The sequence below is a fragment of the Engystomops pustulosus genome, chromosome 5 (assembly GCF_040894005.1).
Source record: "Engystomops pustulosus chromosome 5, aEngPut4.maternal, whole genome shotgun sequence".
In the NCBI taxonomy this organism is placed as follows: Eukaryota; Metazoa; Chordata; class Amphibia; order Anura; family Leptodactylidae; genus Engystomops; species Engystomops pustulosus.
Window position 1 is genome coordinate 126,217,794 of NC_092415.1, and position 16,159 is coordinate 126,233,952.

Consider the following 16,159-nt stretch of genomic DNA (forward strand, 5'->3'; position numbering starts at 1 on the left):
CGTTCCAGCGCCGAGCCCCCGGATCCGGATTTGTTATTTGGGGGCCCCCGGGCTGGCGTTCCAGTAGGGTCAATGATTAGGCCGTGGCCTATGACTGGGCCACGGCCTTCGGCAGTCGGGCAGGGGCCTCCGTCCATCCGGACAGGAAGCTCCTGCCCGTCACTGAATAGTGCTCGTTGCGGCCGGAAACGGCCTCTCGACCACTATTATTGCAGGTGGAGCGATGTGGCCGGAAGACAACCCCGGCGAACATCGTTCCTTGAACCTGGATGCGCGGCCGCGTGATTACGTCATCACGCGACCGCACACCGCTTCCTGTCCGGCAGCAGCCAGAAGAAAGAAGACGGGGGAGTTAGAGGTAAGTACAGGGTTTTTTTTTTTTAAAAACAGCAGTAGAAACATTGTGGCTGCCATAATATATGAAATTATGGATTATGGGGCCATTATAGAAAATAATAATGGAGGGGCAGCATAGGGAATAATTATGAGGAGCAGTATAGGACATAATTAATTATGAGGGGGCAGCATAGGGAATAATTAATTATTTCCTATGCTGCCCCTCATAATTAATTATTTCCTCATAAGGGGTAGCATAGGAAATAATAAATTATAAGGGGCAGCATAGGAAATAATAAATTATGAGGGGCAGCATAGGAAATAATAAATTATAAGGGGCAGCATAGGAAATAATAAATTATAAGGGGCAGAATAGGAAATAATAAATTATAAGGGGCAGCATAGGAAATAATTAATTATGAGGGGCAGCATAGGAAATAATTAATTATGAGGGGCAGTATAGGAAATAATTTTGAGGGGCAGCATAGGAAATAATTATGAGGGGCACCATAGGAAATAATTAGTTATGAGGGGTAGCATAGGAAATAATTAATTATGAGGGGAAGCATAGGAAATAATTAATGGTGGGGGGCAGCATAGGAAATAATTATGAGGGGCAGTCTAGTAATTAATGGGGGGGGCAGCATATTTAATAATTAATTGACCCAATTAATTCATTAACTGGGCCAATAAATAAAATAGTTCACAAAGGGGTGCAGTATATTAAATAATTAATTGAGGGGGGCCCAGTGTATTACGGATGCGGTCGCATGTACCGCTAGCGCTGTAATTTCTTATATTTTTTTTATTTTTAAACTTCAGTCCGGCCCTCCAACGGTCTGAGAGGGACAGTGATCGGCCCCCTATGTAAAAAGTTTGGGGACCCCTGCACTAGATTGTACTACTGCAATATAGAGAGTTTCTCTACTGCTTTAGTTTTACATTGCAAATGAACCCATGGGTCTCCAGATATTTTGGGTGTGTGTTAAATGAATTTCAAGTGCATGTAAATTAATTTTTTTGTTGCCGTTTTTAACCCCTACGAGACTCGGCCTATTTTGGCCTTCAGGACATGGTCCCATTTTTCAAATCTGCCCTGTGTCGATATAAGTGCTTATAGCCTGGAACGCTAGAAGATATTCAGGTGATTTTTTATGATTTTCTAATGACACATTGTACTTCAAATTTGTTTAAATGATATCTTTTGTGTTTAGTTATGAAATTTTGCAAAAATTTGGAAAAATTCTTTATTTTAAAAGTTCAAAATTTTCTACTTTTGATGCACCCAAATAAATTCAACACTTACATGACCCAAATGTCTACTTTATGTTGGCATGTTGTTTTAAGATTCCAAATATTTTACTAGAATGTTATGAGGCTCAGAATTTGAGTGCCATTTTTAAAATTTCTGGGAAAATCAGCAAAACCCGCATTTAGATGGACCTGCTAAACTTATAAATTACCCCATTATGGAAACTACACCCCTCAACATATGGAAAAGCACTTTAAAGAAGTTTGTTAACGCTTTAGGTGTTTTATAGGGGTTAAAACAAAAAGGAGGTGCGGTCTTCAAAATGAAATATTTTTTGACAATACATTCATTTTGGGTGGAAAATTAAACATTTGCAATGGATTAAATGAAAAAAGGCTCCACAAAGTTTGATACCAATTTCTCCCGAGTACACGGATACCCCATATGTGGTGGCATCCTGCTGTATGGGCGCAAGTCCGGGCATAGAATGGAAGGAGGCGCCATCCAAAGCAGTTTAGGATTGTCACATTGTACAGGCTATAATTTTTTGGGGCTTTCTTATGTGGACCTATAGGGTCCTTATTCCCTTATTGTACGTTGTTGGGAAGGGGAACAGGCCAGGATGCGGTAAAATTCATGTCTGAACAACCCTTTACAAAAACTGTGGTTACCTTTGGATGCGGTTAGGGATACGGTGTGGAACGTCAGTAACGCTTACATCCCAGCTTGTTCTTCCATACATAGGAGATACTAAATATATGGGCATGTAGGATAATTCACAGCTCCTTGTCTCCGTAGTCTTGATGCCAGAGGTAAGACCTATGGGGGGTACTGGAAGGTTAATCCCTACTGGCTGCAGAAAGTGTGTGGGGGGGGGGGGATCAGGACTCAGGAATCTCAGGACTAGCTATATTGGGAGCTATATCCACAAATCCAGACCAAGGGCTTCACACACTGCTTTGATGACTAGTGTGACAGAGACCGGGGGCAATGACATTACTAATCCCACAGAGAGGCACCTCAAGGAATGGACAAAGGCCCAGACTTTATACAACGACCACTTGTTGAGCTACGCAGACCATAAAAGATACTTTATGAAAAAGCGATCCTTTGAAGAGGGGCGACGGGCCACCTATTGGCAACAGGGAATATCACATATTGCAGACCTTGACAGAGGACAGGACTAGGATGACCCAAGATTTGGATATCTTAGATATTCTGTATGGATATTATAAACGCCTTTATTCCTAACGGATACCTGGGAAAACATGACACAGTATGTAGAGACTCTGCCTGTTAAGGGACTTTTCGAGGCAGATTTTGGAGTCTCTGATAACCCTAAAAGAGTTTGAGATAGCTTTAGGGACTATGCATAACGAAAAGGCGCCTGGGATGGATGGACTCCAAGCAGAACTGTATAAGGCCAATGGCGAAATTCTGAATCCCAGATTACTCTAAACCTTGGAGTGGGCATATAAAACAGGGAGGCTACCTAACTCCTACCTTAGTAATAGTGGTAAACCCCAAGCCCGGAAAGGACCCAGCTAGCCCGGGGTCGTACCGGCCCATCCCACTGCTACCTGCAGATGTCACTGTGTTCGCCTAAATTTTGGCTACAAGATTAAATCATGCAATATCAGCGGTCGTACATCCAGAGCAAACTGGGTTTATCCCTGAAAGAGCCATTAAAGAAAACCTACCACTGCTCGCATGATGAAATCATGCGAGCAAATCAGCTGGTAGGCTACTTAATGCTGATGCCGGCACATAGTTTTGTTAGGCTCGGCGAACTTTAGTTTAGCTAAAAAAAACTATTTTCTTACATATTTAAATGAGCCCTCCGGTGCTACCCTGCGCCATCTTCGGGCTGGCGGTGGCTTCTGATGTTTAATTATTCCTCCTTCAGGTGCCGAGAGCCGTGACGTCACCAATCTCTCGGCACCTATCGCAGGCCGGCTGTGCGAGACTTAGTGTCTGCGCATGCGCGATAAATCTCCTGCCTAAGAAAAATAGGGACATTGTTTTATGAATTACTGGATGGATTAGCATGCTGCCGCAAGATGCAGTGGTAACCATGCTGGTTCATTATACCTTATATTTTGAATAAATCCCCAACAGTGTCACCAGCAAAGCACCCCCACATCATCACACCACCTCCTTTATGCTTCACGGTGGGAACCAGGCATTTAGAGTCCATTCGTTCACCTTTTCTGCATCACACAAAGACACAGTGGTTGGAACCAAAGATCACAAACAAGTCTCTTCTGCTTGTTGCCTGTCCTTAGCAGTTGTTTCCTAGCAGCTATTTTACCATGAAGGCCTGCTGCACACAGATTCCTCTTAACAGTTGTTGTAGATATATGTCTGCTGCTAGAACTCTGCGTGGCATTGACCTGGTCTCTGATCTGAGCTGCTGTTAACCTGCGATTTCTGAGGCTGGTGACACGGATTAACTTATTCTATGCAGCAGAGGTGACTCATGGTCTTCCTTTCCTGAGGCGGTCCTCATGTGAGCCAGTTTCTTTGTAGTCTGACTGACATTCATTTCTTAACCCCATTTATAAGGCACGAAATCCCACTTATTAAACCTGATGGCAAACCTGTGATGTGAAAACCTTTTTTGGTGACTACCTCTTGAAGCTCATCAAGAGAATGCCAAGAGTGTGCGAAGAAGTAATTAAAGCAAATGGAGGCTACTTTGAAGAACCTACAATCAAACAGCCACCGGGCAATCATCGGACCCCAGGGCTTCCAACAGGGGGGGTCTGATGCACATAGGGAAGGTCTTGGATCTCTTTAGTGCAGTATTATTACATATATTTTCAGGAAGGGGTACATAGGAATTGAAAAAAAAAATCTACATTATAACAAAATGGTGATTTGATGAAAGCATGGCAGCACCCAGCACCATCTTTCTTTTGGGCAAACAAAAAAAATACTGTATAAAATCATGTATGCATTACTTAACCATGGCTAGAAATATTTTGTATTTAAGCATAATATTATTATTATTATTATTATTATTATTAATTAGTCATTTTTACAATCTCACCTGGGGAAATGATATAAAAGAAATTCTTGAATTCATCCATCCATACTTCTGCCAACCTCCGATTGTTCTTGTTAATAATTTGCCCCGTACCACCTGGGAACGTATATGGTGTAGCTTTTCTAAAAACGTGACCAACATGTGAACAAGTGACTATTTCAAGTGTTCCTCCGCATTGCCATATCTAATTTAAAAAAATATAAATAAATATATTTTAGAACTCCTTTTTTCTTTCCACTAATGCAATAAACAAAATAATTACATTAAAAATACGTATGAAATGTATCTTTACAAAAAAAACAGCTGAAAACTATTCATAGTATGGTGTATTATAGGTGTAAAATGCTATTAGTGCAACTATACTTACCCTAAATGAGATTTCTAAATTCTCCCCACCCCAGATATCCATTCCAGCATCATAAGTCCCAATCTCCTGGAAATAATCTCTGTCAATTGAAAACAGGCCCCCTGCCATAGTAGGTGTCCTGTTAAATAGAAAAAAAACACAATATGACCTACATGCACAGCTATACATATAGTTCATACAAAGTTTATCAAGCAAAATAATTAATCTGAATGGCTATATGGTTTTATGAAAACTATCCCTAACATTATTCAGAACAAATTTACTACACTGTGTGTAGTTTGCCAGTGCATTGTGCAGAGGGGGCCAGGTTCATGATTTCTGGCACCCTCTACACTTCTCTGACAGAGTGGACTAACTTTTTTTGGTGCACCTTTAACATAAGGCGTGCAACACACTCTGTCAGACTTTGCATGATATATCTGGCTTACAGTCCAGAAGGGGCTTTCAATGACAAAATTTGTGTGATGTGAAGTATAGTGCAGCTGCGACAGAAAAGTGTCTCGGACACTTCTTATATACATGTGCAAGCAATTTGCACATAAAATAACGAGCAAAATCCTGTAGAAAACGGTCACGCGGACCGTATTAAATATTTTTTTTAATGTTATTTATTTTTTTTACACTTATAGAAAAAGACATAATTGTGATCCCATAAATCACAAAACAGACCAAGTTCACAATTACAAAGTACAACAAAAAAGTATCCCACAACCCCACCCCACCCATCATACCCCTGGAGAAGAGCATCCACAAGTGAGTTGTGTGTCCAGGCTTATGTGCAAAAGATCTCTGCAACAAGCTTTTATCAATTCAGCTGCCATCAAACATTGAAGTGTTTGCAACAAACTACCGGTAATCACTCCAGCTTTGCAAAAATAGGGCATTTCCCAGTGACAGGAGTCCCGGGACAGGAGTCCCGGGACTGCCAATGATTCTCAAATTTTCTCCAGTGTTTTGGAGGAGATGTATCCAACCATTGCGACACCACAAGCTTCTGGGCCCGATACAAGTTCTTACAGCGAGTTTCTGTATAGCCGTCAGTGGTAGCTCTGGGACACAGCTTAGTACACTTACGAAATGGGAAGCCTGAATAGTAGTGGTCGAGAGATTACTCAGCAGACACTCGACCCCAAAAAAGCTATAGAGGGGTTTTCCCACGGAAAAGGTTAAGCCCTATTCACAATGCGAATGTGACTCTCTCCGAGATGAGCAAAGCAGCCGGTCGCGCTTGGCCGGGCTGCCTCATTCATCTCTATGGAACTGACAGAGACTGCAGAGTATGTACAAAGAAAACCGAAAACACAGGTGCTGAAGAAAGAGGGGAGGCACTGCCCGGCTAAATAACATCCAGGCTCGCTTTTAGAAAATATTGCTACTACTTATTACTACTACCTTATTACTAATATTAGTGACTGACTTCCTCTTCTATCAGTTTATATTAATTTTTTTTTTTTGGGGGGGGGGCAAGTGTTGCATTTTTTGGGGGGCAAGTGTAGCAGTGGTGTTATAGGATGGGGCGGTAGAAGGGTGGAGGAAGAACACAGACACATTCCCGGGCTGTATAATTGCTTCTTGGAGTGGGGGAGGGGGGTTGAGAGTTACATTCTCCACTTGATTAACATATTTCCAAAACTGACTGCCACCTTTTTGAATATAAGTGTAGCATGATGGTAGCAGATGATGGTCCTCCCTCACCTTAAGCAACTGAAAGTTGATCTGGTGCTCCTTCAGGAAACACATCTTGAAGAGTAGCACTGTGAATGTGCATGGTTATTTTTTTCTTTTTTTGAGAACCAGCTTTATTGGGGGTACAAGGGTATATTATTACAGCAGAGTGCATGGAGAGACATAACATAGATACATCTTTCATGATAAGCGCGTTATATAAGCATTCCCTTCACGTTTCAGATGCAATATGCTTCCCACCATTTTTTTTTCTTTCTTTACAAAAGACACTAGCATATGTTGAACGCAACACCGTGTCCCTTGAGCAACAAATTTGAAATACAAACCATTAATAACAAAGTGATTGCATAATTCTTGCTATCACATAGGAGTTACTTGATTTAGTAGCCGTATATGGTGAACAACCCTTATCTCTTCAATACCTTTCAGTGGTATTTGTCTACTGAGTTTTTCCATGGTTCCCATATCTTCTGTTAGGTACCATTCTGTGTACCGAAAATGAGACTTTAACCCCTTCACGCTGAGACCTCGTCATACAGAGGTGGGGTTTGCTGCATATTGCAGTGAACGCCCACCAGTAATACCCGCAGTCAGTGCTAGCACCGATCACATGTATTAACTGCCAACGGCCCAAAAAAAGTGTTAGCGCCACCCTCTTTGTTTCGATTGTCTCTCCCCGGAACATCATGGGGGAGTGATGATCGGTTGCCACGACAGCCTTGGGACTCATTGAAATAAATACTGTGTAAAAATGCCATATACTGCAAAACAGTAGTATTGCAGTATATGGTAGGAAAGATGAGACCATCAAAGGTTTATGTACCCTAGAGTTTCAAAAAAAATGACAGATCAAAAAACAAACGGAAAAAAAATGCCTAAAAGTCTGAAACGCAACTTTTACACCATTTTACATTACATAAAAATGTAATAAAAAGTGATCAAAAGTATGCACAGTTCCTCAAAATGGTAGCAATGGAAATTGTCAGCGCAATTCGCAAAAAATAACACCTCACACAGCTGTCGTCTGATTTGTGCAGTCCCACATTGACAAACGGTTGCTGGTTAGGATAAGAGTTCCCACCCAAAGTATATCCAAGAGAAAGTAATCCAAGCACTCCATTAGTGATGCCAAGTGATGCTTTTTATTTACATGAAAACAATCAAAATCAGTGACGTTTCGGCCTAACACAGGCCTTTATCAAACACTACAAAATATAAATAGTAGTTATATGAGGAAACACGTATAAGGCCCATTGTGACATACAGTATCGTAAGTAGAGAATAACCATGTATAAGTTATCCATGGCAACAAAGACTCTGTGAGCAGCTAGTTCCGTGGTCAGTCATCTTATTCTAAGGATTGCCATTTTTTTTTTTTAAATAAACGTGTTAATAAATAATATTTTTATGTTTAAAGGAGATCGTTGTTTCCTCATTTTTTGTTCATTTTTGGTCATTTATGGAGGTTAAAAACCATCATTTTAGCTTTCCCTGCTATGCTAAGGCTGTAAAATATATGTAAAAAAGGCAAGCACTCCAGATTATCCATTTTTAACCTCTTGCCGACACATGATGTAATAGTATGTCACACTTGCCTCACAGGCTGAGCCCTCTCCATAGCTGTAAATCTTTGCTGCATATTGCAGCAAAGGCATACATGTAGCACTCGCGATCGGTGCTAGCACCGATCAAAGGTGTTAACCCTTCTATCGCCGCAGGAAAAGTTGCCCGCGGCTTCAAAAGAATGTCAGCACCCATCTTGGCGAAGATTGTTGCTCCCCGTGACGTCATTGGGGAGGCAGCGATCGGTCACCATGACAGCCTCTGTTCTTCGAAAGACTCCCGGCTGTCTCATTTTAACCCATTCATTACAGTTTACGATTAGCACATTGTAATGCATGAGAAGGAAAATCCCCCTATACTGCCATACAGCTCAGCTGTAGTATGGCAGTATATGGTAGGATTGATCAGACAACCTAGGGTTAAAGTACCCTAGGGGGTCTGAAAAATAGTGAAAATACAAAAAAATAAAAAATTATAATAAAAAAAAAAAAAAACGTAAAAATTCAAATCACCCCCTTTCCCTAGTACTGATATAAATATAAATAAACAGTAGAAATCATAAACACCTTAGGTATTGCAGCATCTGAGAATGCCCTATCAAAATATAACTGTTTTTCACTGTGTTTAACCTCATAACAGAATATGGCACGCAAAGTTGAAAATGGCACAAATTTTTTATAAAAAGTGATCAAAAGGTCATACAGTCCAAAAAACGTTTGCATTGAAAAAGTCATCAAAAGTCGGAAAAAGGACACCTCCTACAGCTCCGTACACCAAAGAATGAAAAAGTTATAAGCGGCAGCAGATTGCAAAATAAAAAAAAAAAAATTGGTACAGGAGGTATTAATTTTTGTAAATGTATCAAAACATTATAAAACCTATACAAATTTGGTATCCCAGTAAATTTCACTGCATTTGGATTATTTTTTCGCTTCCCAGTACACGGCATGGAATAGTAAATACCATCATTTAGAAGTTACGCAATTTGTTACGCAGAAAACAAGCTCTGTACATGGAAAATAAAGAAAGTTATAGATATTTGAAGGTGGGGAGTGAAAAATGAAAATGCAAAATTGAAAAAGGGCTGCAGCAAGAAGGGATTAACTTGTCATACACCTGATTTTTGGGTTACCCCACAAGGGATGATTGCAATTTATGGTATGGTGCAGCCATTAGGACATTCCATTGTCAGGGATGTTTGTCCGTAACCAAGTGAAATCTTATGTTAAATATATTTTGCTTCGGCCATTTTTTGTGCTGTTGCTACTTTGTATTTGTTTTCAGACATGTCTCTGCCATCATGTTTTGTATTACTTTGAAAATATATAGAATAGAGATTTTACCTCCACTTGGAAATTAACTAGTGCAGCTAATGTCTTGCTGACAAAGCATGCTGCCCACCACAAATGGATGTGATTAAACATCATAACACAAGTTGATTGGAACAATAGCCCACAAGAACAAATCAAATAAAAAACTGGCACCGCAATAGATAGAACTGTGAAATATTTATAAAATAAAATACATTTAAAATACGTTAAAATAAAAAGTTTAGAATACAAGTCATGTGAAACAGTTTGGGCACGCCTATTAAGCTTAAATATTTTTAGTTATCAAAATTTGGGTTTTTGCAACAGCTATATCAATTTGATATATCTAATAAATGATGGACACAGTAATATTTCAGGATTGAAATTAGGTTTTAAAGGAAACCTACCATTTAGAATGGCAGGGGTAAGCTGTAAGTAGAAGCAGAAGGGGCTTCGGCGCTGCGCGCAACTTCTCCGCTATTTCCTATGTAGGCGCGCGCACGATCGTGCGCACGCAGCGCCGAAGCCTCTGCTGCTCTAAAGTTTAAAAAGTGTTAAAACCGCGATACCGCGGTTTATAACACTAACGAAACTAAGCACTGGCACCAGCTCACCCTGAGCTGGTGCTCGGTACTTACAGCTTACCCCTACCATTCTAAATGGTAGGTTTCCTTTAGTGTACTAACAGAAAATGTGCAATATGCATTAAAACAAAATTTGACAGGTGCAAAAGTATGGGCACCTCAAGAGAAAAGTGACATTAATTCTTAGTAGATCCTTCTTTTGCAAAAATAACAGCCTCTAGTCGCTTCCTGTAGCTTTTAATGAGTTCCTGGACCAATTTTCTTTACAAAACAATTCCAGTTCAGTTAAGTTTGATGGTCGACGAGCCCACTTCAAATCATCCCACCGATGTTCAATGATATCCAGGTCTGGGGACTGCTATGGCCATTCCAGAACATTGCAATTGTTCCTCTGGGTAGATTTGCAGCAGTGTTTTGGATCTTGTCTTGCTGAAATATCCCCCCCCCTGGCGCTGGCGTAACTTCAACAGAACAGTACAGCTTGCAAGTGGCCACCTTAGGGTGCCGTCACACGTCGCGTTTACAAAACGCATGCGTGAACCGCGATGTTAACGCATGTGTTAATGTGTTATGGGTTGCTTTTTTGTAAACGCAAGTGTTAACAGCTGTTTAATTAGGCAAATCACTCTTCAACTATTACTATAAGTTTTTAAATGCATGCAGTAAACGCGACGTGTAACCGCACCCTCAAATACCTTTTCTCATGATTGGACACACCTGGCTATGAAGTTCAAAGCTCAATGAGGTTACTAAACCAATTTAGTGCCACAGTAAGTCAGTAAAAAGTATGAGTATTCAAATCAAGCAAATGATAAGGGTACCCATACTTTTGCACCTGTCAAATTTTGTTTGAATGCAAATTGCACATTTTCTGTAAGCATAATAAAACTCATTTTAATCCTAAAATATTACTGTGTCCATCAGTTATTAGATATATCAAACTGAAATAGCTTTTGCAAAAACCCAAATTTTGATAACTAAAGATTTTCATTTGACTGTAAATGATTAATACAAATTTCAATCAATATCTTGCAGGGCCCATGCAAGGAATCAAAATTTTTTTATACCAATATGCTTAACATAGAATATGTGTCCTATATTGCATCAGATAAAGTATCTCACATTAGACACTGTATTAAAAATTGGTACATGTAGTTGTTTAAATAACTATATACAATAGTAGAGGCTAATAGATCAATGTCTTTTCAATAGACAATTTCGAGTGCGTATCAAGTAATAGTCCAATATTAGGATGGAGTATATATCAGCTTGTAATGTTGGAGCTGATATTCACGGTAGGAGCTCTTATTATTTTTAATTGAATTTATTCTCACAGTATTGTCCATAAAAAGTATGGGGACTATCTGTACTTGCGTAGCTGCACTAACATGCATAGCTCCTGGGTCCCGGAGCAAGTGAGGAATGCCGGCTATGTTATTGGTTGCGCACATGCACAATAGGGTTCCGAGACGAGCATGCCAGTGCAGTTTATACACAGTTTATATCGGAGCTTCTTTGATTGCGGAGAATGTCAGAACTTGTTGAAAGACTGAACGTCTTGATAAATGAAGACATAGGATATCTTAACCGATGAAGGAAGGATCTTGCTTCTTAGTGGTAGTTTGTATTTATCATCAAAGCTTACGATTTGGCAGCAGAATTTGTTTCACTGGTGTCATCACAAAATTTAGCACATCGTTTAGCTTGCCAAATCGGTCCCCTTCAGCAATGGGGCTCACAATCTAATCAACCTACCAGTATGTTTTGGAGTGTGGGAGGAAACCCACGCAAACACAGAAAGAACATACAAACTCTTTGCAGATGTCGACCCTGGGACTTGAACCCAGGTCCCAAGTGCCGCAAGGCTGTAATAAGTCACCATGCTACCCTAACAAAGGACTAAAAATAAAATAGATACATCATAATTTTGTCTAAAAATAATAATAATAAATAGTAATAATTCTTTATTTATATAGCGCACACAGATTACGCAGCACTGCACGAAGCATGACAAATTGGTCCACGTATTGTTATTTAACTTATATTCTTAAAATAAACAGCTAAAAACAATTAAATATATCTTTGAATTAGATGGACCGGTAGTGAGATGTGATGTGACAGAGAGCTCAATGGGTGCTCGATACAGCCTGACTCCATAGCAATCTCAGTTACATCAGATCTCGCATTATTACAGAACACCTTATATCTCAAAATCTCCATTAAGACCTTTTGGTATCAGGGACTCAAACTCATATTTTTCTTGTTTCAACCTTACTATGGCTATAGTTACCCCCTCATCAATCCTTGGCAACAGCATGTATTGCCAAAAATATACAATTTTGTGTCCCAATTATGTACCAACTTAAAACGTCGATACAGGTTATGAGTCATAGTACCTGTTTTGATATTACGAATGTAGATTATTTTGTGTAGATTACTGAAGATTTCGGAGATAAGGCGTCACTGAGGACTTTATCGCTCCTCAATAATTTCCAGTGTTTATGAATAACTTTTTTGATGTTTTTTTTTTTTTTTTAAATTACTGGTATTGAACATTAAAATTATTATATATATTTTTTTTTTACTGTACTTGAAGTAGTCCCTTTATTGCTATATTCCAAGAATATGTTGGTTCATTCTAGATGTTTTGCTTTTTCATATGCTTTATTTATAACATCACTGTAATTTTTTTCCCTTGAACCGTAAGTGCATGTGATTCTTCCTCAAACTTATCTATATTGGTACAGTTATCTTTTAACCTTCTATATTGTCCATATGGTACTATAGTATGGCAGTATATAGTAGGATCAATCAGACAACCTAGGGTCAATGTACCCTAGGGGGGTCTGAAGAATAGTAAAAATTAAAACATTTATATTAAAAAACCGAAAAATTCAAATCACCCCCCTTTCCCTAGAAGTCATATAAATTTAAACAGTTAAAATCATAAACACATTAGGTATCACCGCATCCGAAAATGCCCGATCAAAATATAATAACAGTTTTTCACTGCATTTAACCCCGTAACGGAAAATAGCAAAATAGCACCCAAAGTGGCAAATGTCTCTTTATTGCCATTTTGAAAAATATAAAAAAAATTCAATAAAAAGTGATCAAAAGGTTGCACAGTCCTAAAAATAGAAGCATTGAAAACATCAAAAGTTCCAAAAAATGACACCACCCACAGCTCCGTACACCAAAGTATGAAAAATGTATTAGCACCAGAAGACAGCAAAAATAATTTTTTTTGGTACAGTGCATTCACACTACCATTGTGGGGAAGCATATATGGCTGCAACCTTGCTTGAATGCTAAAGTTTTATATGGACCTCGATTCTGTCTCTGTATCTAATGTTTGATAGAATGTGTTTTACACTTCAATTAGGAGTAGTCAGGAAGTCTTTCTTATTACATGCAGGTTGGGCCCCCCCCAAAATTTTCTCTGGTGGGCCCAAGGTACACCAGTCCGACACTGATGGCAGTAATACAGCATTCATCACTATATTAGCTTCTAGTATAGTGTTATTATTGGTAATGTTGGCCTTTCTATAGTGGTCTTTCTAACCAGAATTATGCTATTTATTTGGTTGTAATGGTGGCCTCATGATGTCAAAGTGTTATTTGTCTCTTGTATAGTGGTATTGTGGCACTATTGGGCTAAATTGCTGTGTTGGCACCTTGCAATAGAAACGTCGGCTTTGGTTTGCAGTTTGGGCACTCGGTCTCTTAAAGGTTCGTCATCACTGTTCTAGAATATAAATGATTTGTGTTGTATCCTTAATGTGGATAGATGTTAATTTAACGTATTGCTGTAAAAAAACCATCTACATATTGTGATAAATTTGGGGTGAGGGAACCAATACCATGGGGTGACCCGGAGGATGAGAAGGGTTTTTATGTATCTTTGGGAAACAATAGAATTCTGGTAAACGCCAATGTCCTCCAAGAATGAATTTTTGTTCCTGAGGGCTTACTATGCCCAAAGCTTTTTCTAATAATGATGACAACTAAGGTAGGGTCGTCCTTTAGATTTTCATGAGTGGTAGTGTCTTGCAATTGGTTTTTGCATTCTTTAATGTAATCTATAGTATTAACAATAACAATGCCTTTGCCTTTATCGGAGGAGCAAATAGTTACTTTATTAACTAGTTGTAATTTGTGCATCGAGTCCAATTCTTTTTCATTGAGATTTTCAATATGATATCTACAATATCTTTTTCTACTGTTGTTCTGAAAGTGTTAATTTCCTTACTAATTTCCTGTTTCGGGAAAAAATTGAACTTCGGTTTTAATATTGAGTTTGTGTATTGAGTTGTAGTTGTCAGTGACAGTTCGAACGGGTTTTTTTTAAAAATACCCTTATGCCTTGGCCACTTTTCACCTTCCTGGCACGGCCTTTTTTTTCAAATATGACATGTGTCATCATGAGTGGTTATAACTTTTGGAACGCTTTAACATATCCAAGTGATTTTGAAATTGTTTTCTCGTGAAACTTTACACTTCATATAAAGTGAAAATTTATTGTGGCAAGTTTTGAGTTTATGAGAAAATCAGATATTTGGCGAAAATATGGAAAAATTCTAGATTTTCAGAATTCAAAATTGTGATGATAATATTACTCCTCCACAGTTTGTTATATATATATTTTTTTTCTTTCTTTGTGTTTCATTCTGCCTGTTATAAATCATTAGGCTCCATTTGTTTAAGACCAGCCAGAAGATGAGCCTGGCAGGGTGGTTATAAAACCCCAGGGAGTCTATGTTTGATCAGAGAAGCATGGTTAAATTAATGAAGCAGCCACATAGTGGTGTTCAGTCTGGGTGACTCTATGACAATAGAAGGCTGGATCGATGCTTATGCCCTGTCCTCGGGCCAAAGAATTTCTTCCTATTCCACTAGCAAGAATTTTTTGTTTCTTCTTCCATAACTGTTTGTAAGTATTGTATGTGTATTGTTTTAATCCTTTTTTCATTTTATCTGACAATTTAATTCATTGAGTGTACTGCATTTTTATGTAAATTAAAACTTTTTAATAAGCCTCTGCTTGTAGCCTTAAAGAATCTGAGTCTCTAAAGGGAATCACGTTACCAGAGGTCATTATTAGCATAGTCCATGTAGTAAGCGATTGCATGTTCTGTGTGAGTTTATAATTGTAATATAGTGTAAGTAGTGAGTGCATGTGCTGAGTTTTCATCAGGGTGCATTGTCTGTGTGGTTGAGGTGCCTACGGCCTTCTTTGCATAAGTAACTTGTGGGTGGTGGCAGTGCGGATTCTGTGGAGTAAATTTAGCGTAAGGACGCCATTTTGTGGAAGTGGGCGGAGCTTAAGTTAAATTCTGGTACTCCATAGAGTAGTTATCCCAGTGTGTGAACTCCGGTGAGTCGGGTTCGTGACAGATTGGTGGTAGCGGTGGGATAGTGTATAATTTTTTATTACACTGTTAAGGCTTTAAGTGTTTGGTTTAAGCAATTAACCCTTTCACTGAAGGGCTGAAGTATTCCCAATACTACAGTCCACAAGCAAGAGACTCAGTGCACTCAAAACTTGTCAGTCAATATACATACGTGCAAAACAGTTCCCCTCCCCCTCTTTTCTTTTCTATCTTTTGTTTGCTAACTTGAGACCACTGCTAAGATGGCAGAGGTATACAGAAACAGATCCAAGGCTGATCTGCTGACTCTCTGTGCGGAGAGAGGGCTAATAACAACGGGCCAGAACAAGGCGGAGATAATTCAAATGCTGGTGGCGTTTGATTTGCAGTCCCATCCTTCTGCAGAACCGGACCAGGGACCTCCAGCCTCAGAGGAACCGATAGGAGATGTCCTGCAGCAACCGGCTGGGCATGGCGGCGCCAGCGGTATGGACACTACTTTTTCTCTAATTCTCCAGCAGATCGGTGACTGTGATCCTAGCCTTAGGATGCAGCTGTATATGCAACAACTGGAGAGACAGGCAGCCCGAGAAGCTGCCCGAGAAGCAGCCCAGCAGCGCAAAGCAGAGCGTGAGTTTGC

At 39.4% G+C, this 16,159-nt stretch overlaps 1 protein-coding gene across 3 annotated transcripts in view; it reads right to left on the reverse strand.

Moving 5' to 3' along the window:
- Positions 1-16,159, reverse strand: part of GALNT1 (polypeptide N-acetylgalactosaminyltransferase 1) — a 418,536-nt gene that overhangs the window by 146,143 nt on the left and 256,234 nt on the right. For all 3 annotated transcript variants that reach the window (XM_072152986.1, XM_072152985.1, XM_072152987.1), the window contains 2 exons: positions 5,005-5,122; positions 4,641-4,821 (listed from right to left, as the gene is read on the reverse strand). In XM_072152986.1, the coding sequence (XP_072009087.1) occupies positions 4,641-4,821; positions 5,005-5,122 (299 nt within the window). The remainder of the gene's footprint in view (positions 1-4,640; positions 4,822-5,004; positions 5,123-16,159) is intronic.